The sequence below is a fragment of the Cnephaeus nilssonii genome (assembly GCF_951640355.1).
Source record: "Cnephaeus nilssonii genome assembly, chromosome: 6".
Lineage (NCBI taxonomy): Eukaryota > Metazoa > Chordata > Mammalia > Chiroptera > Vespertilionidae > Cnephaeus > Cnephaeus nilssonii.
The window spans coordinates 22,615,462-22,639,049 of record NC_137077.1 but is presented as its reverse complement, the minus strand read 5'-3'; the positions used below and the strand labels follow the sequence as shown (position 1 = coordinate 22,639,049).

Sequence of the window (23,588 nt, the reverse complement as noted above, 5' to 3'; positions counted from 1 at the left end):
ATATAACATTAAGCTACTGTTGACCTTCTGTCAGTACATCAGATGGAGGATCATCCGTTTAGGATGATGCTAGATCATCAACTCATGACAATGTCAATGGTTGGATGTCAGGAACAGACCATGCCAATGGTTAGGGATGGACAGTTGAAGGGTATTTTACTGAATACTTTTTTTTTGTTTGTGTGTGTGTGTGTAAGTGTGTGTGTGTGTGTGTGTGTGTGTGTGTGTGTGTGTGTGTGTGTGTTTGAATTATCTTACTAGTACTTTATTGAACATGCAAATACAATTATGCTGGTAATAAATTAATACACACACTCACACACACACAGACATATATAGTTACAGAAGCATTTAGTTCTTTCTAAGAAAATGCTCCTGAACATGTAAAGGATATGCAGAATCTTGTACACAGTTGACTTTATAATCTTCAAACTCAGAAGTGTGGTAACATAAAGTTACTGAAGAATGGAGTCTCTTTCATGATTTAGATAGTTTTGAGTTTATATAGGTTTCAATGAGCATTTCAGCTCCTGCAGATTATGAAGCCTGAACTGACAGTTTAAAAATCACCTGCTCCAGTATCCTAAGTGTAGAGCTAAAGAATCCACTATCCTTGCAAAAGATTACAAAGCTAGTAAAAGACAGATCAGTACTCAGAGGGGCTCCAGAAAATGCCTGTTGTGTTAAATAAGGCACACATATCACACAGAACTCTAGTCATGTCTGAAAGCCTCTGGTTTTACTTCCTGCTTAACAGAAGTTTAAATCAAGTTCTGCTGTATTCTTTTATAGTTAACAAATTTAGTGACTTGGTTGCTTTGGAAACAAAATTGCTCCCATGATTGCAGGTTGACAGTTGATCACTGCCATTCATGCTTCTTTTCTCCTGAAACATCTGGACTCTGGCCACTTTTCTTCCTGCTCTTCTGTGCTCACAGACCTGTATCAAAGTCTCTGCTCTTGTTTGAAATTCATCGTTAACCAAGGGAGCTAAAATTATCAATGTTTACAGAGCCACCAACATTGCATATGGGGCAGTTTGTTTCTCTCTGTAGCCCATCTCTAACAGACAGCACTTGCTCTGGTCATCTGAGCCATCACTGATTCCAAAGCAAGTGTGGATTACTTCTGGGGCATCAGTAATGAGAAGTCTCAAATAGCAATGTGATGTCTCATCACATCAGACTATGCCGTATAATCTCTCTATATAAAATCTCTCTATATAAAACCCTAATATGCAAATAAACCGAACAACAGAACAACCGAACAACTGAACAAGCGGCCACTATGATGTGCACTGACCACCAGGGGGCATGTGCAGAACATGGCAGGCATGGGCCACGGAAGGATGGTGGAGCAGGTGAGCAGGGCACCAGACCAAGGTGGGGTTCCAGTCACTGTCATTGGGACAAGCCTCTGGTGGTTACTGAAAATTCTTTGCTCCCATGGTTCGCTGTTCTGCCAGGCACTCGCACCTACTGCTGGTGCCCTCCATGTTCGCACCCACTGCTGGCACCAGGCACTGGCCCCAATCGCTTGGCACCATCAGCGGGTGTGAGTGGCGGCTGTTGGCCATGATCGCCCCTCAGGAATTCTCCACCTCACCGTGCTCCTGAGGGGCAATTGGGGCGGCAGCTGCCTCTCGCACCTGCTGCCAGTTATGTCCCCACTTGCACCTGCTGCCGGCACCCGGCACTGGTCCTGATCACCCCTGAGGGCTACTCCACCTCCCCCTGCTCCTGAGGGGCAATAAGGGCAGCAGCTGCAGCTCGCACCCACTGGCAGTGCTGGCCCCGCTCACACCCGCTGCTGGTGCCAGCCCCAATTGCTCATCGCTGTCATCACATGGGAGCAGTGGCGGCGGGAGTGGAGCTCCTAGTAGAGAGGTGACCAGGGGCCGCAGAAGGATGGGCCAGGTGGGGGCAGAGGATGGGCCGAGACATACCCCTGTGCCCACTGCAGCCTTGTGGCCCACAGTTCCTTTCAAGGTGCACAAATTCATGCACTGGGCCTCTAGTACTTCATATAATGTACCAAGCACTTCCAGTACACATAACAGGCAACAATAACAGAACACATAGCAGGCAACAATAACAGCAACAACAGCAAAAAGGCCACTCATGTTTTTATTGATTTTTTTAGAGAGGGAGGGAGAGAGAGAGAGAGAGAGAGAGAGAGAGAGAGAGAGAGAGAGAAAGAGAGACCACCCATCAGACCTTCCAAATGTGCCCCACCAGGGATTGTGGAACCTGCAACCTTTTGGTGTATAGGACATGCTCCAACCAACTGAGCCACTTGGCCAGGCCTATAAGTCACTTCTATAATGAGAGCAGCTAGGACAGGTTGCTATGTCTTCCCCATTCTCCACATTTTTCTTGGTGATGCAGAAGTTATCACCACAAGGGCAGAGTAGAAATAGGTCTCCAGGTCCTCATCCTATCCACCTCATCAATGGTGAAACATTGCCATTGCACTGTGGCCAGATGAGGGCCCACAGGGCCCAAAGCAATAGGCATGGGTCTAACTTCCTGGATTCCTGCCCCAGCAGGGTATTGTCACCACGCACTGGCGCAGGAACTATCACTGCAAAATAGTTTTGGAAGAACACTGTTACTGGAAGTTGCTGTGTTGTTTTTTGTTGTTGTTTTTTTCCAACTCATCAATGTGTTGCTGCAAAGTTGTAATCCTTTGGTGATCATATGGGTAACTTTAATGCTGCATTCGATGGGATGATCTTATGCATAAGTTTTGTAAAATAAGGCTTGCTTGAACACAAGCACTGCAATACCACAGCAATCTGTCTGGTAGCCTAGACGGCTATTATGTGATTAGTAGGCGGGTAGAGTATACAGTGTGAATACACTATATCCTCTTTATTTTCTTATTTCATCTTTATGAGAAGATGGATGTTAGTTGAACCTATTGTGGCAATCATTTTGCAATATATGTATATCAAACCATCATGCTGCAAAGTTTTGTTTCTTTTGATGCTTATGTGTCATTTAACTTGTTTTTAAAAATCTTTTTCTGCCCTTCCCATCTATGTGTGTGTGTGTGTGTGTGTGTGTGTGTGTGTGTGTGTGTGTCGACTGGACAGGAGGAGGTTGCGCACGCAGGTGAGGCCTTGAGCGGAGATGGAGACAGAGACAGGAGGGCCAGCCAAGCTGCTGTGCAGTGGCTCAGGCTGGACCCCGGAGCCGGAGCAGACAGGGACAGGGACAAAGGGGCTGGCCTGAGCTGCCATGGTATGACTCAGGCAGGCCTGCTGGAGCTGACAAGGACAAGGATGGGGGGCCGTTCCACAGCCTCTGCGGCCAAGCGCAGGCTAGGAGAGGAGAGGGCGAGCCCACCCGCAGCCTCACAGGCCGATCGCAGGCCCAGAGAGGAAAGGGTGGGCCTGCCCGCAGTTTCCGTAGCCGAGCACAGGCCCGGAGTAAAACGTTGACAGCAAGTCCTTTCCGTATCACTGGGGCATGAGAGGCCCACAGAAGGATCATTTCCTTTTCCATGAAACACATAGCTCTGACACACTATTTACAATTAAATAAGTCCTATGTATTTTGACATTTTACAAGCCCTGGAAAGTTACACATAATGATCAGCAAAGTGAGAAGGTGAAAAGAATTTTTAGGCTTTTAAAGCTGTAACTAATTTCTGTCTAGAAGATAAACCAATTCAAAAAGTGATGGTTTTATTGTCCTATAGGACTTTAGCCAGATTGTACCTAATTTAGCAGTTTCACTTCAGGCTTTCGTCTTTGGCAATCTCCTTTGAACAGCATTATCATCCTGCCAGTCCCTTCACTGAGTTAAACAGAACTTTTGCATCTGCTATTATATATTTGAATAAGAATTATGTATTTAACACATGCAAAATTTTGTTTTGACACAATAAAACAAAAGGTCCTTTGATTCTTCCCTGGAACACAGAAAAGCACAAACTTGAATCATTGGTGTGGCTTAGGCTAATTTTTCAAATATCCGACCTAATAAAAGAGTAATATGCAAATTGACCGTACCTTCGCTACACCCACAAAGCCACGCCCACCAGGAAACCATCCGGCCAGAGGCTTTTCCGGCCTTGGACACCAGCAGGGAGCCTGCGATGGATCGCAGGCAACTGGGGGTCCGCTCCTGTGAGGGCGTCTGATCCTGTGGTGGATTGCAGGGAGCTGGGGTCCCCCGCCCAATGGGCGGTGTCTGCGATCACAGGGAGCTGAAGGTCCCCTTCCCAGGCCTAAAGCTTTGACCAGAGGCTTTAGGCCTGGGCAGGGCACAGCCGGTGATTGGTGTGAACTATAGAGGAAACACCTTTTCTGACTGCACATTGGCTAAGCTTCCTGTATGTCACTGGTAATATTCTTAGTAACTTGGGTAATAAGAATCCAAAAAGGTGATCTAGGGTTTTTCCACCACACTTCTGGAGAAAAAAACGAAGATCCGCTGCTGGAGGGGCTAAGAAATGTCATATCCTGCCCTAGCCAGTTTGACTCAGTGGATAATGCCTCAGCCTGCAGACAGCAGGGTCTGGGTTGATTCTAATCAAGGGCATGCACCTAGGTTGCAGGATCCTCCCTGGCCGGGGCCCAGATCAGGGCTCATGCAGGAGGCAACCAATCAAAGTGTTCCTCTCACTTTGATGTTTCTCTCTGTCTTTCCCTTTCTCTTCCACATTCTCTAAAAGTCAATAGAAATATATCCTTAGACGAGGATAAAAAAAAAGAAAGAAATGCATATCCTATGAAACACACATCTTGAAAATGCCTAAAGAAAGTTGTCAGTTTTTCTTGGTGAAGGGACTGGAATCGTGTTGATGAAAACACCTTGGTGGCTGTGGTGACTGGCAGTGACTGCAGCAGCAGGGTGATGGGGCTGGTGCCTTCCCCTGACCAGCCTGGTTGCCTCCCACAAAGGGAGGTCAGACTGCGGCTTAGGCCCGCTTCCCGTGGGGTTCAGGCCTAAATCATCAGTAGGACATCCCCTGAGGGCTCCCAGTATGTGAGAGGGGGCAGGTTGGGCTGAGGGACTCCCCACCCCCAGTGCATGAATTTCGTGCACCTGGCCCCTAGTTGTTAATAAAACTCATGTAGGGATCGTTTCAGAGCCAAGAATTCTCTCTTTCAGGCCTACATATTCAGCATCTTCAAGGAGGAGGCCTGTTATTCTGTGTTTTGTTTTGTTTTGTTTTTTAATACTCACCAGAGGATATTTTTTCACTGCTTTTTAGAGAGAGTGGACAAGAGGGAGAGGGAGAGGGAGATGAAGAGGGAGAGGGCTCACTCCCAGCCGAGGGCAGGCCCTAGCCAACAGTCCTGCCTCTGCACCTGCAGAGGAGACACCTTTTCTGACCACTTGTTGACTAAGCTCCCCGTATGCTACTCGCAGTGTTCTTGGTAACTTGCCTAATAAGAATCCAAGAAGGTGATCTAGGGTTTTTCCACCACACTCTGCTGCTGGATGGGCTAAGAAATGTCATATCCTTCCCTAGCCAGTTTGGCTCAAGTGGATAGAGCCTCGGCCTGCAGATGGCAGGATCTGGGTTTGATCCTGATCAAGGGCATGTACCTAGATTGCAGGCTCCTCCCTGGCCAGGGCCCAGGTCAGGGCTCATGCAGGAGGCAGCCAATCGCAGTGTCCCTCTCACATTGATGTTTCTCTCTGTCTTTCCCCCTCTCTTCGACGCTCTCTAAAAATCAATGGAAAAATATCCTTAGGTGAGGACAAATAAATAAAGAAAGAAATGTCATATCCTATGAAAGAGACATCTTAAAAATGCCTAAAGGAAGTTGTCATTTTTTCATGGTGAAGGGACTGGAGTCTGCGTTGATGAAAACATCTTGCGGCTGAAGCAGCTGGCAGTGGCAGCAGCAGTGGGGTGATGGGGCTGGCGCCTTCCCCTGATCAGCCAGGTTGCCTCCTGCAGAGGGAGGCCTACTGATGGCTTAGGCCCATGGAGTGGGCCTAAGCCATCAGTAGGACATCCTCTGAGGGCTCCCGGACTGTGAGAGGGGGAAGGGTGGGCTGAGGGACACTCCCCCCAGTGCACGAATTTCATGCACCAGGCCTCTAGTTTTTAAAATAAGGGACATTTTTTAAAATTGCTTTGTTTTCCCCCTACATAGTTAGACTTGGGCTTTGTCATTTACCACAATTCATTCTAATTAAAATAGAGATGGTTATGATTAGAAAATGAACCAGCAAAAATACAATTATTAGTTATATAATAATTTAATCTCTGTCATGGTGCTATAGTTCAACATTATCTAATGTTATATCCTTCACAGAGATATTATTTTTGCCAAGGAAAGTCTAACTGACATTTAAGAATAATAAAATGAATGAGGGATTTTTTAAGAACTAGGACAGAAATTGAGAAGGTAAGTGTGAGAATTAATGATAGTTGTGACAGTTATCATAAAGGTGAAAATGTAGTAATTCTTCAGATCATTGGAGACAAATATCATTAAATAACTATAGTTAATGGGATTATGATTTTAGAAATTTCCCCATTATGATAGAAATTCCATAATGAGAGTATAGGGAAAAGAAGTATGTAATGCCAGGATTTAGTAACCTGTCTAAGAATAGAATTTAAACATCTGAGATACTCCTAACAAGGCCTAAGTGTTCAGAGTTTGTGATTAAGATGTAAGTAAGTTAACAGCATGGGTGCTGAAGTCTTTTGTCCTCTGATATCTTTTCGAATGAGAAAACAACTTCTCAGAGGCACTGTCAATGGGGATAAACTACAGCACACACTTACCAGCCCAAAGTATCCTATATTCTGGAGGTGTTTGATGACGTAAACCATCTTCAAAATAGCCCAAGTGTAAGAATTTCCTGTTCAAACTTTAAGTGACATATTTATGAGAAATCTACTTTTTCCACTCATGATTCACTGTGAACTTTTACGGGGCAGTCTGTGAAGACCACAGTCATTGTTTACTAGAGAAACCTGGTCTTCCACTAAAGGATACAGAAGGTATGTGTCTCTATTCTCCTGTCTATTAGCCCTTCTCATGTAGTGGGAGATTACAAATGCTAGATGTGATGCAAGCGAGGTACAATTAAGATACAACCAAATAAAAGAAAACATTGGTATCTTTATTTAAATAATTTGGGGCTAAGAAATGAGAAGAATAAAATATAAAATATGTTGGAGGATATCAAATTATTCAAATTCTTGCCTGTAGAGAATGACTTAAGTGCATACACACATGCACAATTGATGTGTTAAGCAAACAATTTAAAGTAGAATCCAGCAAGAATCATGACAAGGAAGAGTTATTTTTATTTTATAATCAATATAGGTACATTTCATATTTAGCCCAGCCTTTAAAAAGAGATTCTTAAAATAAATTATCTGAATTATAGTGGTAATCTAAATATGCAGTCATTTAGATTAAATAAAAATAGTTAGCTTTTAATAAAAATCAGGATAAAGTAGCTCCCATAAAATGCAAATTTAAGCTTAATTATAAAAAATCAAAAGATATTTTTAAAAATTGAACAAACATTGCAAGAAATGGCACCACACTGACAAAGAAACTCTTGTTTAATGAATTATGTTACAGCATTATAAATAAATGTATGCTATTAAATAAAATTAATTTACTTTATAGTTACTATATATGCCAACACAACTGATGCCCCATCTTTGGAGCATTCAGTCTTTAATCATTATTTGATTTCAAATTTATCATAAATATTGGAGACTTTTTTTTCTAATATAACATTTTAATTTTAATACAAGCATTCTAATAATGTTAAAATATTTTCATGGAATCTGTCTTTAAATTAATGACAATGTCATTATTTATGCTATTCTTTATTCCTCATTGATTTATTGCTTTTTGTGGCTCAAACAAATAATATATTGTCAAATGTAGAATATCGTAAAATTTACATCTACTATGAAGCACCTTTTTAAAGATCTAACAAATTTAAAACCAGAACACTAGTTTTTTCAACTTGGAAATGAGCCCTACTACCCTTTACCCCACCCAGTTTTACTGTACTAGAGATCGCATTATTGCATATGTCATTTATTTGTAAGTACACTTAACTTAGAGCACAGACTCAAACGCCACCCACCTGCAGAGATGAACAACCAAAGAGTAACCTATGCAGAACTGAATTTGTCCAAGTCCGCCAAGAGACAGCAAAGGAAACCTAAGGGCACTCAAAGCTGCATTCCAGTGACTGAGCAGGAAATAACCTATGCAGAATTAACTCTTGAAAATGCTTCCCGGGATCTTCAAGGGAGGGACAAGGAGGACCACTCCAAAGGTAACACATTCCATAGACACACAGTATAACTGTCCTAGTAGGTGCAGCTGGGGTGCAGAGATGTGGGGGAAAGTAGGGCATTAGCTCACATATTTTTTTCATTTGTGAGAATCAGCGCTTAAAGTTGGAATACAGTATTCTAAGATGAAAGCTGAGGGCTAATTCTATTCAGGTATTGTTGTAAGGTGTAGTCTTAGACCAGTAACTCATGGAGCATTATATTTCCTAAACATGCCATGGTATAGTCTGAGAGGAAGATTACAGTGGTAGGTATGGGCTTGGTGTCCAAGTTTATGTATTTGATTCTCTGTACGTAAACTGTCTAAACAATTGTCGCTCTCTCCTTTCTCAGTGTTTCCTTTTCTCTTCCGGCAGTTTCACCACTGTCTCCAGAGAAGCTCATTGCTGGGACCCTAGGGGTCATCTGCCTTGTCCTGATGTCCGCTGTGGTGACAATACCTATGATTCCCTGTAAATACATTTTTGTAAGGTTATACAGAACGTTTCACTTTTATGTCCATCAGTGCCTCTGAACACTTCATGGTGTTATAGAATAGAACTCTGATCTTAAAGTATGCATTTAGACTAAGTGAGAATGGTAATCCTGAATTTGTCCAAGGTATAAATATCAGAACGATTTTAGAGAGTAGTTTATAAATATATGAACATATATATGACCACATATATCCGTATGTATATCTATATCTATATCTATATCTATATCTATATCTATATCTATATCATCTATATCTATATCTATCTATCTATCTATATATGTTATACACTGGTTTTGTAATGTAAGGCATGCTTTAGGACACCTTATTGAGAAATACAAATTAATTTTTGAGATTGTTTAATCCAAATACTGTGAGAGATGTAGTTCTCTAGACTTTCAAAATATTTTTCCTCAAAATTATCATTACTACATTAATTTTCATTGGTAATTAAACTTTATTCCAGATAATTCTAATCCTAGATGATACAACAAATTAAATGTAAGAAATAAAAGTATTAGGATGTAGTTAGATTAAGATTAGGATGTAGTTAGATTAATTTTTATAAGAATTACTTTTTTCCCCCCAGCTAATGTAATACTGGAGCAGAATAATTCTTCCTTGAAAACCAGGATCCAGGAAGGTACATAATTATTTTCTCAGTTCTGATATTAGTATAGTTTATACTTTATCTCTAACATAGGGTAGTCGAAAAAAATAGCTTTTTTGGAAGGGGGACATAAATTGTAATACCAGGCAATAAATGTTCATAAATAATGATTATAGAAAAGTGTTTTCTTATGCAACAATATGAAGAAATATTCATTTAAGATCATCATACCCATTGTTGCAGATGGGCTCAAAGATAATTTTAGGATTCTAAAAACGTGGTTTTCTTCATTGACATTCAGGACATGTAGAGAGTGGATACTTTTGTTTGTGTGTTTGCTTAATATGGGACATAAACCAGGAAACAAGAGACTAACCCTTCTCTGTGAGTGTGTTTTCTTTTATATATATATTGCACAAATGTGTCTATACCTATGCAAATATGTAAATTAACTTTCATTTTTAAAAATTTAAATTGTTTTTGATAAAATTTTATAATCTTTCTTCAGCATATCATTGTGGACATTGTCCAAAGGAGTGGTTTACATATTCCAACAATTGCTATTACTTTAGTACTGAAAAAAAAGCATGGAATGAAAGTTTAAAGGCCTGTGCTTCTATGAACTCTAACCTGCTTTACATAGATAATGAAGAAGAAATGGTAAGATTTAAATGTTTCCATTTTATTTTATAGACAACCATGCTTCTATAAATGCCTTTTTTCTAAAGTAAACTTTGCTACTGATTTTACTATACATCAAGGAAACTGAAGGTATCATGATTGTGCACATTAATTAAAAACTTAAATGACCCATCCTAATAAAAAAGTAATATGAAAATTGACCATCACTCCAACACACAAGATGGCTGCCCCAATGTGGTCAAAGATGGCTGCCCCCATGTGGAGACAAGATGGCCACCACAAGATAGCCAGCAAGAGAGGGCAGTTGTGGGCGATCAGGCCAGCAGGGGAGTGCAGTTGGGAGGGACCAGGCCTTCAAGGGAGGGCAGTTGGGGGCAATCAGGCCTGGAGGGGAGGGCATTTAGGGGTGACCAGGCTAGCAGAGGAGGGCAGTTGGTAACCAGGCCTATAGGGGAGGACAGTTGGGGGGGACCAGGCCTGCAGGGGAGGGCAATTCGGGGTGACCAGGCCTGCAGGGGAGGGCAATCAGGCAAGCAGGCAGAGATGTTAGGGGCAATCTGGCTGGCAGGGGGACAAGGTTGGGGCGATTATGCTGGCAGGGGGGCAAGGTAGGGGTGATCAGACCGGTAGGGGGGTAAGGTCGGGGCAATCAGGCAGGCAGGCTGGTGAGTGGGTAGGAGCCAGTCGTCCCAGATTGTGAGAGGGATGTCTGACTGCCAGTTTCGGGCCTAAACCAGTAGTAGGACATCCCCTGAGGAGTCCCAGATTTGAGAGGGTGCAGGCCGGGCTGAGGAACCCCCTCTGTGCACGAATTTTGTGCACCGGGCCTCTAGTATTCTAATAACCATGCATGGTGTCAGATGGGTAGCAGACCCATTGGGGTGTTCACCTCAAAAGGGATACATGTGCCCAATCAACATGCTGTACACCTGAAACCAAAACAATATTGGATATCAATTGTAACTGACAAATCTTTTTTAAAGTTGCTCAAAAATTATATTCATTGTTTATTATTACCGGAAACTGCATCCAAAATCTCAACATACAAATTAAAACCAGAAGCAAAATAATTATAACATAGTCACTTAAAATATAAAGGTTCAGAGTTTTGTTCCATTCTTCATTGCTAGCCACTTGTAGGTTTCTATACTTCTTTAATGGCTTGTGCATTGTACAGCAACATGCAGGAATCCTTTTTTCTGATATTCTGCTGCCCTTGACAGTTGCTGGTTGGCTTGTTGGACATGCACTCTTGCACTTTCAACTTTGCCTTCTATGCTATCTATCACATCTCTTTGCTCATGAATTATCATTCACAAATCTTTAAATAGGTCATTTATATCCATAATATCAGCTTCAAATTACCTAACAGAAGACTCTCATGAGGAAGGCAAAGGTCATCCTCCCTAATTTCCTCATCCTGCACCTGCTCCTGAGGTTGACTTTGGCTTTCCCAGGATATGATTCTTTTCTTTTGAGCTTTCCTCAGGAAAACTACCAAATTCTCCAGAACTGGCTCCCACTTTAGCAACAAACTCTATTTCTCATCAGCTTGCCTCTGGTCCTTCAGAAAGTTTGTCAGTGATGTGAACTCAACATTAACTAAGTGATCCTTCTGTATTTTCCTTTGACACTGTTCACTGGGGGTGGTGGGCAGAGATCCAAACTCTTTACACTTTTTAATTTATCTTCATTGTTGAAAGTGTTACAGATGTCCTCCTATCTTCTCCCCCATTGACTCCCACCACCTACCCCCACTTCCAGGCCTTCACCAGACTATTGTCTGTGCCCATGTGTTATGCATATATGCATATAAGTTTCTCAGTTAATCTCTCCCTCCCCACCCACCTACCCCAGCCTTCCCTCTGAGATTCATCAGTCTATTCTATCCTTTTATATTTTGGGTCTGTTTTGTTCATTATTTAATTTTGTTCATTTGATTCCACATATGAGTGAGATCATATGATACTTATCTTTCTCACTGGCTTATTTTGCTTAACATAATACTTTCCAGGTATTCCATGCTGTCTCAAAGAGTAAGAAATCCTTCTTTTATACTCTTGCATAGTATTCCATGTTGTGAATATAACATGCCTTTTAAATCCACTCATCTATTGATGGGCACTTGAGCTGTTTCCACATCTTAGCTATTGTAAGTTGCACTGCTATGACATAGGGGTGCATACATTCTTTCTGATAGGTGTTTCGGGTTTCTTGGGATATATTCCTAGAAGTGAGATCACTGGGCCAAATGCCAGAGCAATTTTTAACTTTTTGAGGAAACTCCATACTATTTTCCATAGTGGTTGCACCAATCTGCATTCCCACCAGCAGTACTATGGTTCCCTTTTCTCCATATCCTGGCCAGCAACTTGTCATTTGTTGGTTTGTTGATGGTAGTCATTCTGACAGGTGTGAGGTGATACCTCATTGTCATTTAAATTTGCATCTTTCTGATGATTGGTAACTTTGAACAGTTTTTTATTTGTCTCTTGGCCTTCCATATGTCAACTTTGAAGAAGTGTCTATTTAGGTCCTTTGTCCATTTTTAAATTGGATTGTTTGTCTTCCCTTTGTTAAGTTGTATAAGTTCCTTATATAATTTGTATATTAACCCTTTATCAGATGTATCAGTGGCAAATATGTTCACCCATGCAGTGGGATCCCTTTTCATTTTGTTGATGGTTTCTTTTGTTGTGCAGAAGCTTTTTATTTTGATGAAGTCAGTCCCATTTGTTTATTTATCATTAGTTTCTATTGCCCTGGAGATGTATCCACAAACATATTGCTATGAGAGATGTCCAGGATTTTGCTGCCTATGGATTCTTCTAAGATTTTATGGTTTAACGACATACACTTAAGTCTTTTATTTATTTTGAGTTTATTCTGGTGTATGCTGTAAGCTGGTGGTCTAGTTGCATTTTGTTTTTGCATGTACCTGTCCAATTTTCTCCACATCATTTATTGAAGAGGTTGTTTTTACTCATTTGTATGCTCTTTACTCCATTGTGTGCTCTTGCCTCCTTTGTCAAATATTAATTGAGGATAATGGTTTGGGTCAGTTTCTGGGTTCTCCATTATGTTCCATTGATCTATATTTCTATTCTTGTGCCAGTACTAAGCTGTTTTGATTACAGTGGCTTTGTAGTATAATTTAATATCTAGTATTGTGATCCCTCCAACTTTGTTCTTCTCTCTCAAGATTGCTGTGGCTATTTGGGATCTTTTTTTTGTTTCCATATAAATTTTGGAGCATTTGTTCTAGATCTGCGAAAGGTACTGTTTTAATAGGGATTGCATTGAATCTATAGATTACTTTGTGTAGTATGGACATTTTAATGATGTTGATTCTACCAATCCATGAATACAGTATATTCTTCCACTTGTTATATCTTCCTCTATCTCTTTTTTTAAAAGATATTTTATTAATTTTTTAACAGAGAGGAAGGGAGATGGATAGAGAGTTAGAAACATTGATGAGAGAGAAACTTCGAAAAGAGAGAAACATCGATCAGCTGCCTCCTGCACAACCCCTAATGGGGATGTGCCCGCAACCAAGGTACATGCCCTTGACCGGAATTGAACCTGAGACCCTTCCTTCTGTAGGCCAGTGCTCTATCCACTGAGCCAAACTGGTTAGGGTCCTTTATCTTCTTTTTTAATATCCTGTAGTTTTCTGAGTATAGTTCTTTTACCTCCTTAGTTAAGTTTATTCCTACATATCTTAATTTTTTTGTTCCAATCCTAAATGGGATTTTTAAAAAAAGTTTCTCTTTCTGTGAGTTCATTTAGGTGTATAAAAATGACATAGATTTCTGGGTGTTAGTTTTGTATTCTGCTATGCCGCCAAATTCATTTATTAAATCTAGTAGTCTTTTAGTGGAATCTTAAGGGTTTCTATGTACAGTATCATATCATCTGCAAATAATGACAGCTTTACTTATTTTTTTCCAATTTGGATGCCTTTTATTTATTCTTATATGATCACTATAGCTAGGACTTCCAGGACAATGCTGAATAAGAGTGGTAAATTGGTTATCCTTGTCTTGTTCCTGTTCTTATGGGAAATGGTTTTAGTTTTTGCCCATTTAGTATGATGTTGGCTGTAGGTTTGTCATCTATGGCCTTAAAAAGTTTTTATCAAAGTTGGGTGTTGGATTTTATCAGATGCTTTTTCTGCATCAATAAATATTATATGTTTTTTGTCTTCCAATTTGTTTATATACTTTTCTGTTCCTTTGGCAAGTTTGTTAGGATGCTGCTGCTTCTGTTGCAGCTGTTGCCTCAATTCACATGAATCTTGAGGCGTTTCAAGTTGATTCAAAGACCCTATATTTCCTTGGAACATTGTGGGATCTTCTGGATATTGGATATCCTGGGCCAGCTGGGTGGGGTCACAACAATTTCTGCAATGTGAGACATGGGTGGTTTGCTTATTCACTAATTGCATCAGGTGTTGTGGGCTGTGCATTTAACTAAGCAGTCACCCAGCCTCCTCATTTTCCTCCTCCTCCTCCAGCCAGGGACCAACGTAGTTGTTTGTATGAAATAAATTACCTAATTTATCATAAAAATTTTTCTCTCATAGAATTTTCTGAGCAATTTTGTTAAGTTTCCATGGATTCAACCCTACCACAGAAACAATAATTGGTCGGTGTGGCAAAATGGCTTAAATTTCTCTTCCAAACTGTAAGTTTCTTGAGAACTTATATATTTTATGTCTTCATGCTTTAAGTCAGAAATTAACCCTTTGCACTCGCTTGCTTTTTTCTCGATTCCTTTATTCTAATGATAACCGTGTCGAGTCACACTCGACATCCGAGTGCAAAAGGTTAATCTTAGAAATGAAAATCAATGCGTGAATGATTACATAAATCCAGTAAAACTTTGGTATAGCATACTAATTCAGGCAAGGAGATATCCACTAGAGACAAAAGCCATTATGTTAGAAAGTAGGTTTTACAAATATATATGTCCAAAAATTGACAAATTAGTTTACCTGCTTGTACTTACGATGACACATTTGTGTAATTAAAGTGAAGTACATATGAAAAGTTTCATTTCACAGAAAAGCTTTCTGTATGTACTACTGTAATTTAAAATTTATACTGAAAAGGTCTAGTAAATGCATGCATTCACCAGTCATGACCGGTAAACAAATGTGCTTGGCTGGTGTGTGGCTTCAGCCCTCAGGCTTTACAACTGCTGCAGAGAGTCAGGCCACAGGGCAACAGCACCAGTTACCACAGGTGATGTGGTGTGATCATGGGCTAACCATTAGCAGTGCATTGTTTAGGAGCTTTGACCCTTGGATTTAGATATGTAGACTCGTAGAGATGTAATATTTATTTATGTCAGTAAAATTACTACATTGTTTTTTCCAACATATGGCCTAGTTACTAAAATTTTAAAAAAATAATGAATTAAGAACAAAAAATTAACCTGTTAATTTAATTATAAGTAAACCTTTTATTAAAACATTTTAAAATTAGCAAGGTGTTAATTTCACATATGATATACAAACCTGAAATTTTGTCCATTAAATTCAGAGTCTATTAAATTGAGTGTTTCCCTTAAACCTAATGTTTCTGTTGAAAAATTATAAGAGGTGTTCAGAATTAGATATGTAAATATTACTGCAAAGAGTGTATTCATTAAAATATGAAGTTATATATGATCAGACTAATGATATATTATTTCTGTATTTCAGATCCGCAATAACTTCAGGATTTCATAAGAATTGTGCATTTCCAAAGTTTAACGAAAACCTTGGCAAACACAAGCTCTCTTCTGAATCCTGTTTAGAAAATCATAGCTATGTTTGTAAGCACCAGCCACATTAGCTTACCTAAATCTAGTATAATGGTACTCCCACCATCTAAAAATAATACATTTCTAGTTTCTTTAAAAGCACTGCAATTATTTTTGTAGAACTATTTATTAAGATATTATTTTGAGACCAGCTTTAGGTTCACAACAAAATTAAGAGGAAGGTATTGAGATTTCCCTTATTCCTTTGTACCCACCCAAGCAGAGCCCCCCTTTTATCAACATCACTCACCACCGTGCTACATTTGTTACTGAGAATGATTCTACTTTGACTCTTCATAGCTCTTAAAGTCCATAGTTTGGCCTGGCTGCTGTGATCAGTAATTGAGCATCATCCCATGCACCGAGAAGTCAGTGGTTCAATTCCTAATCAGGGAATATGCCCGGGTTGCAGGCTCAATCCCTATTAGGAGGTGTGCAGGAGGCAGCCTACCAATGTCCTCTCTCATCGATGTTTCTATCTCTATTCCTCTCTCTAAAATCATTATAAACTTTTATTTCAAAGTCTATAGTTTATCTGATGTTTCACCCTTGGTATTACAAATTTATTTTTAAATCTATATATTAATTTAAAAGTATATATCCAGTTACATATTGTACACTTTTAAAACTTCTGATATTCACTATAATAAAGCATGTACATATTATGAATTATAATATCAAGAACTGTTATTGCTGCCCTTCCTGGTTTGGCTCAGTGGATAGTGTCAGCCTGTGGACTGAAGGATCCCGGGTTTGATTCTCGTCAAGGGCACATGCCCAGGTTGCGGGCTTGATCCACAGTGGGGGGCATGCAGGAGACAGCCGATCAATGATTCTCTCTCATCATTGATGTTTCTATCTCTCTCTCCCTATCCCTTCATCTCTGAAATCAATAAAAAAGAAAAAAGAACTGTTCTTTCTAAGTCTGCAATAACATGAATAATTGAGCAAATATTTCCAAATTAATTTACTTGACCTAGCCTTTAAATGTTCAAAATGGGGGCTGAACATCCCAGGATTACAAGGTGTATAAGTGTGTTGAGTCAGGAGCGAAAAACTAGGGAAAGTTTGATTTAAGGAATTATTAACTACTTGTTGGCGAGAGCCTGAGGAGAGGGGAATAAAAGAAAATTACAAAAATGTACTCTAGGCCTAAGGAAGATTACCAAAATGGAAATCACATGGATGCCAGGTTTTAGACTTCATTGAAGACAGTGTCACTACAGAAAGCTTTATGGCAGGTATGCTCACTGGACTGTGGTAGGACAGAGCAGTTCCAAGCCTGCGGGCCCATACTGGTGAGGATGGTCTCAAGTTATGACTAACAAGCAGGAAGGCCTCCCTGCCACACGTCAGCAGGCAGAGGCTGGAGGAGAGGGAACTGTGACCAGCCACAAACACTTGCTGGGGGGGGGGGGGACACCTCAGGAACTTCCTGCTTGCGTGCAGCTCTTCACCACATCTCTGTAGCCAAAACTGAGAACACACCATGAAACCAGGAAGAAGAGCCCTTTCTCTGGCACGTCTCTCTAGTGCCTTTTACTGGGAAAACATCAGGTGAGCTGACAGGGAAGAAAAGGTTTGTAAGACCTAGCACCATTAACTCACAAAGGGCAGTAAACATAGATTGGGAGCCCAGAGTAATAAATTCTTAATTGACTCTCAAGGTTATTTATTATGCAACAACCCCAAGATTTCTATAGAAAAGCCATTTAAATATGTCCCACTTATTCAGAATATGGGACCAACACATACATCTTCTAAATCTATTTTGGTGCAGCATTATCCATCATTAGATTCATTTTTTTTTGGTGCAGACTGGTGGTTTCACTGGATAATAATCATTGTCCTTTGTTATATTTTACATGTCTGTTTTTTTCTCTACTGGATTTTAGATATTTTGGAAGGTACCTTGTTTTACTAAATTCTGTCTCCCCTTTTGACACTCTTAATTACTATGCATTAGAAGCATGTTTGATGGACGCAATAAATAGTGTTTAGTAATGAAGAAAATAAAAATTAGAAGGATAAAGTATCTGTGTGAGTCAAAGAGTTAATTATTGACAGAATGTGGGATGAACTTTAGTAATTTGACACAATCATTTGGAGATATTTTTGCTATTATTCAATTACAAGTGGAAGAGATCCTATACTCACTTAATAATTACAAAATGAAATAATAGTTTATATGCATTTATCTCTTTGGATATAGACGTTGTCTTTATGTTCTGTATATTTATTCTTTAGATTCACATAGAGAAAATGTGTCAATATTCAAAATTAATTTGTATCTAATTGCTGAAGTTGCTTTGACATTTAAAAACCAGCATTTATTTTATTCATTTATTTCTCATTTCCCCTTTTGTGGTTTGGTTGGCTTTCAGTTGATGTAGACTGGGTATGTATGGGCTCAGCTCAAGACCACAGATAAAGCTCATATCTTTTTATTAATATTTTATTCTCTGAACAATGGGCTACCTGGTACATAACCTCATAGCAGTGATTAGCAACTCTCAGCATGTCTAGCAGAAATGTGATTCTTGATGCCTGAACAAGAATTCATAAATTGTTACTTCCCAGATCACAATATATTATCAAAACAAGTCATAATGCCAACCTTTTTAATTGTCTACAAAGTGTACTCTTCTCATAGTGGTCAGAGGGACAAAATGTAGATTCCCCAAAACTAATCCTATCTAATAAAAGAGACACATGCACATTGACTGTACCTCCACTACACCCACCATCCAATCAGAGCGAGTATGCACATTAACCCAAAAAAGATGGTGGTTAATTTGCATACACAGGTGCTGAGAGGCCTGGGTCCCAGGAACTTCCTTGAGACCCAGGCCGCTCCTAGCCTGTAGGCCAATGCTTAGGCCCTGAGCTGCAGGGGTCCCAGAATGCCCCTGGCCACTCCAGGTATATGGGTTCAGGCACCAAGTGGCTGGGGGCGGGGCGGGAACATTGTGGGGGTGGGGATGTTCCCACCTTGTCCCCAGCCGCTTGCCGGTGCTCTGGTGCCAAGCTGTGGTTTGGGTCCACGCCCCCATCCCAATGCCCACGACAGGAGTCTGGCTGCTGGCCTCTGGGGCGTGCAGAGACCCAGGCGGCCGCCGCCGTGCACGTCCCAGGGGTCCCCCATATCCTCCAGCCCAGTGACGACATGGAGTTGGCTGCTGGCCTCGGGAGCTTTGGGAGACAGGTATGTTCCCACCCCGCCCCCAGCCTCTTGCGTGTGCTCTGGTGCCAAGCGGTGTTTCAGGTCCATGCCCCCAGACCAGCGCCCATGACAGGGGGCTGGCTGCTGGCCTCTGGCGCTGCAGAGACCCCAGCGGGGACATGCCGCTAGCCCAGTGGACACAATGCAAGAGCCGCATGAGCTGCAGAGGAAACGCCTTTTTAAAAAATATATATTTTATTGATTTTTTTTACAGAGAAGAGGGGAGAGGGATAGACAGTGGGAAACATCAATGAGAGAGAAACATTGATTAGCTGCCTCCTGCACACTCCCCACTGAGGATGTGCCTCCAACCAAGGTACATACCCTTAACCCGCATCAAACCTGGGACCCTTCAGTCTGCAGGCCCATGGTCTATCGGTCTATCCACTGAGCCAAACCAGTTCAAGAGTAAATACCTTTTCTGACCGCTCATTGGCTAAGCTCCCTGTACACCTCCACTTGCAGTGTTCTTGGTAACTTGGGATATAAGAATCCAAGAAAGTGATCTAGGGTTTTTCCACCTCACTCCTGAAGGAAAAAACAAAGGTCTGCTGCTGGAGGGGCTAAGAAATGTCATATCCTGCCCTAGCCGGTTTGGCTCAGAGGATAAAGCCTCAGCCTGCTGACCGCAGCATCCGGGTTTGATTCTGATCAAGGGCATGTACCTAGGTTGCAGGCTCCTCCCTGGCCGGGGCTCAGGTCATAGCTCATGAGGAGGCAACCAATCGAAGTGTCCCTCTCACATTGATGTTTCTCCCTATATTTCTCTCTCTCTTCCAAGCTCTCTAAAAATCAATGGAAACATATCCTCAGGTGAGGATAAATTTAAAAAAAAGAAAGAAAGAAATGTCATATACTATGAAAGAAACATCTTGAAAATGCCTAAAGAAAGTTGTCATTTTTTCGTGGTGAAGGGACTGGAGTCCGTGTTGATGAAAACACCTTGGCGGCTGCAATGGCCACCAGTGGCTGCAGCAGCGGAGTAATGGGGCTGGTACCTTCCCTTGATCAGCCCAGTCACCTCCTGCAGAGGGTAGCCATACTGTGGCTGAGGCCCACTCCCCATGGACATCCCCGGAGGGCTCCCAGTCTGTGAGAGGGGGCAGGCTGGGCTGAGGGAACCCCCCAACTGTGCACGAATTTTGTGCACCTGGCCACTAGTTTGGATTTTAAGAAGCAAAGCTACCACATACTGAGCAGTTGTTCTGCACCAACCCCTGTGCTAAGCACTTTGTTATGTTAAAACACATAAATTTAGGGTTTTGCCACTCAAAAATAGCCAACTGGTTGTATTCTTACATGGTTCTACCTAATATCTAATTTGATTCTTACCATACCCTTACCATCCTATATAATAAAAGGCTAATATGTAAATTGTTCCCTTGATCAGGAGTTCGACCTGGAGTTTGACTGGGGGGTGGGTGGGCAACTGGCCAACCACCCACAGTTCCCCCCCACCCTGGCTGGCCCCAACTCTGATTGACCCTATACATCCCAATGGGGGCAGGGCCAGCTGGATAACCATCTGTGGCCCTCCCCCCCAGCTGGTCTGGCCTGATAAGCTCCAATCAGGGCAGGCCGGCCGGATACCACCTGTGCACATATTCGTGCACTGGGTCTCTAGTTTATAATAATAAAAGAGTAATATGCTAATTAGACCAAATAGCCAAACAACTTTCCAGACGACCTTTTGGATTGCGAGAGGGATGTCCGACTGCCCATTTATCAGGCTTAAACAGGCAGTTGGACATCTCTTGAGGGGTCCCAGATTGGAGAGGGTGAAGGCTGGGCTGAAGGACACACACTCCCGTGCACGTATTTTGTGTACCGGGCCTCTAGATATTTCATATTAGTTTAAGGCAGTGGCTTGCGAGCTGTGGTTTGCCACTCTGTTGACTAATGAGTTTGCCAACCACTGGATTAAGGTATTGAGCATAGTGGTTAGACATTTATGTAATTTATGAAGTAACCCTCAAATAAGTCTATTACCCACCTGGCACCATATTTGGTTACTAGAGGCCCAGTGCATGAAAATTCGTGCACTTGGAGGGGTCCCTCAGCCAGGCCTGCACCCTCTCACAATCCGGGAACCCTCGGGTAGGGTCCCTAGGCCTGGCCTGAGATCAGGGCTTATCGGGGCTTTCCTTCCCCCGGCTGCAGGCAGTTGGCCCTGCCCTGCTGCTGCCACTACTTGACATCTGTGCAGCCCTGCCCTCCCCCCCTCCCCCCCACTGGTCACCTCCCTCTGCAGGTGCCCTGGTGGAGAGGACAGAGAAGTGCCCACAGCTGCCTGGTTGGGCAGCTCTCCAATCCAGAGCCTCTGTCCTGCCTCCTGCAAGCCTGGCCCCAGGCAGAACAGCCCCTCCTCAGCACTACTTTGGTCTCAGTGGTTGGTGCTGGGTTTCATCAGCTCGGGTTTCTTCCCCTGGTGTGGCTGGTTTGAGTTTCACAAAAAAGCCTGGCTTATGCTGGCTGTGCTGAGCCTCACTGAAGAGTTTTCATGCAGCAAGGAAGAGCCCTCTGGGACCCTCCTCCTCCTCCTCCTCCTCCTACTCCTCCCAGCCCATGGTCCCTTCTTCTCCAGCTGCTCCAGCAGTGGGTTGCCTTCTGAGTCAGGGTCTTAATGCTGTGGGTCCTGACGATGCCAATTGAGCATCAGGATGAGCTGCTGCCACTCCTGCTTTAGCTCCTCCATCTGGGTTTTCAGCTCCATAAACATGAACTCCAGCCACTCAGATTCCTGATGCAGAAACTCCTTCTTTTTGTTCCAGCATCGGGCTGCCACCATTTTGTTCTTTCCCCAGAAGGCTTTCCTCCGCTCCTCTTCCTCATCTAGCTCACTTGTCACAGGTTGAGGCCTCTTGCCCAGTTTCACCTCCAGGAAGTGCAAAGGGGCGGTCATGGCCTCAATGTTGTGGATGTCAGTGTATTTCAGCTCCTCTGCAGTCAGGGCTGAGCTGGGGAGTCCGGTCAGAGGGTCAAGCCCTGGCGGAGAGCCTGAAGTCATGGAAGGATCTGGGATCTGCCCAGGCATCATAGCAGGAGGAGTGGCAGTCCAGCCCTGCAGAAGCCACGGGGAGAGGCTGCGACCCTGGGGCCTGGGCCAAGCTGCAGGTGCCATGCCCACTCAGGAGCCGCTGTGGTGCCAGCCCTGCCCTGCAGTGTCCACGCTGCCAGCCCCTCCCATCACAGCCACCCAGCATCCCTCCCACGAGCTGGGGCCTGGGCCTCCCTCTTTGAGGCATTGATCCTGGGGCTCTGCCTACCTGCCTCATTGCCCCCAACTGCTCGCCTGCCTACCTGATCACCCCTAACTGCTTGCTGGGGGGCTGTGGTGGCTCTGGTCTCTTGGTTGTTTTGGTTGTTATGCCGTTACGGTCGCTGGGCTTTTATTATATGGGATTTCAATATTATGGACTATATTCCCTAGGCTTTGCATCTCCATGACAATGTTGTAACTATCAATTCATAGAATTTTCTTTTAGAATTTTTCAAATTCAGCAAGGGTGCCTCTCAATTAAAATTTTTATAATCTGTGGTTTATTTTGCTACCTTTTTTACCTTTGGTTGGGAATATTTAAATTCTATCTCTTAGTAAATTTCAACTCTAAAATACACTGTTATTGACTTTAGTCCCCCTGTAATAGATTAGATCCTTAGGCCTTATTCATCTTATAACTGGAAGTTTGTACCTTTTTACCTACCTCTCTTATTTTCTCCACCCTCCCCCAACTTCTGGCAACCACTTTTTAATGAATTTCATATTTTTTAATTCTACATATCAATGATACCATACAATATTTTTACTTTCTCTGTTGAGCTTATTTCTCTAAGCAAACTGCCTTCAGGTTCATACGTATGACAAATCACAGAAATTTCTTTTTCTCATGGGTGAATAATAATCCTCTGTGTGTGTAACATTTTCTTTATCCATTCATCCATTGAAGACACCTAGGTTGCTTTCAAACATGAATCATGGTGAATAATGCTTCAGTGAACATGGGAGTACCGATATCTCTTTGCAAATAATTGTGTTGCCCTGACTGGATATCTCAATTGGTTAGAGCATTGTCCCTGTACGCAAAGGCTACTGGTTGATCCCTGGTAGGGTGCATACATGATCTCACTCATTTTTGGAATATAATGAACAACATAAACTGCTGAACAAAACAGATTCAACCAAAGGACTTGTGTGCATGCATACAAGCCTAGCCAATGGTTGGGGACAACAGGGGAGTGGGGGCATCCGTGGGGAGGGGTGGGGGATAGGAATGGGAGGATGAGGACAAATATGTGACACCTTAATCAATAAAGAAATTAAAAAATTAAATAAATAAATAAGTAAATAAATATATAAAAAAAACAAAACAGATTCATAGACAGAGAAGCATCGATCAGAAGGTCAAACCTCAGAGGGAAGGTAGGGAGGATGGTGGTAAGGAGGAAAGATCAACCAAAGGATTTGTATGCCTGCATATAAGCCTAACCAATGGACACAGACAGGATGGGGGTGAGGGCAT

The 23,588-nt window shown here is 42.1% G+C and overlaps 1 protein-coding gene across 1 annotated transcript in view; it reads left to right on the top strand.

Moving 5' to 3' along the window:
- Window positions 1-23,588, top strand: part of LOC307102066 (uncharacterized protein) — a gene marked incomplete at both ends in the record, with an annotated part of 49,673 nt that overhangs the window by 14,769 nt on the left and 11,316 nt on the right. Inside the window, 3 exons of the mRNA XM_079775520.1 lie at window positions 8,056-8,288; window positions 9,372-9,425; window positions 9,901-10,052. Coding sequence (XP_079631646.1) covers window positions 8,056-8,288; window positions 9,372-9,425; window positions 9,901-10,052 — 439 coding nt within the window. The remainder of the gene's footprint in view (window positions 1-8,055; window positions 8,289-9,371; window positions 9,426-9,900; window positions 10,053-23,588) is intronic.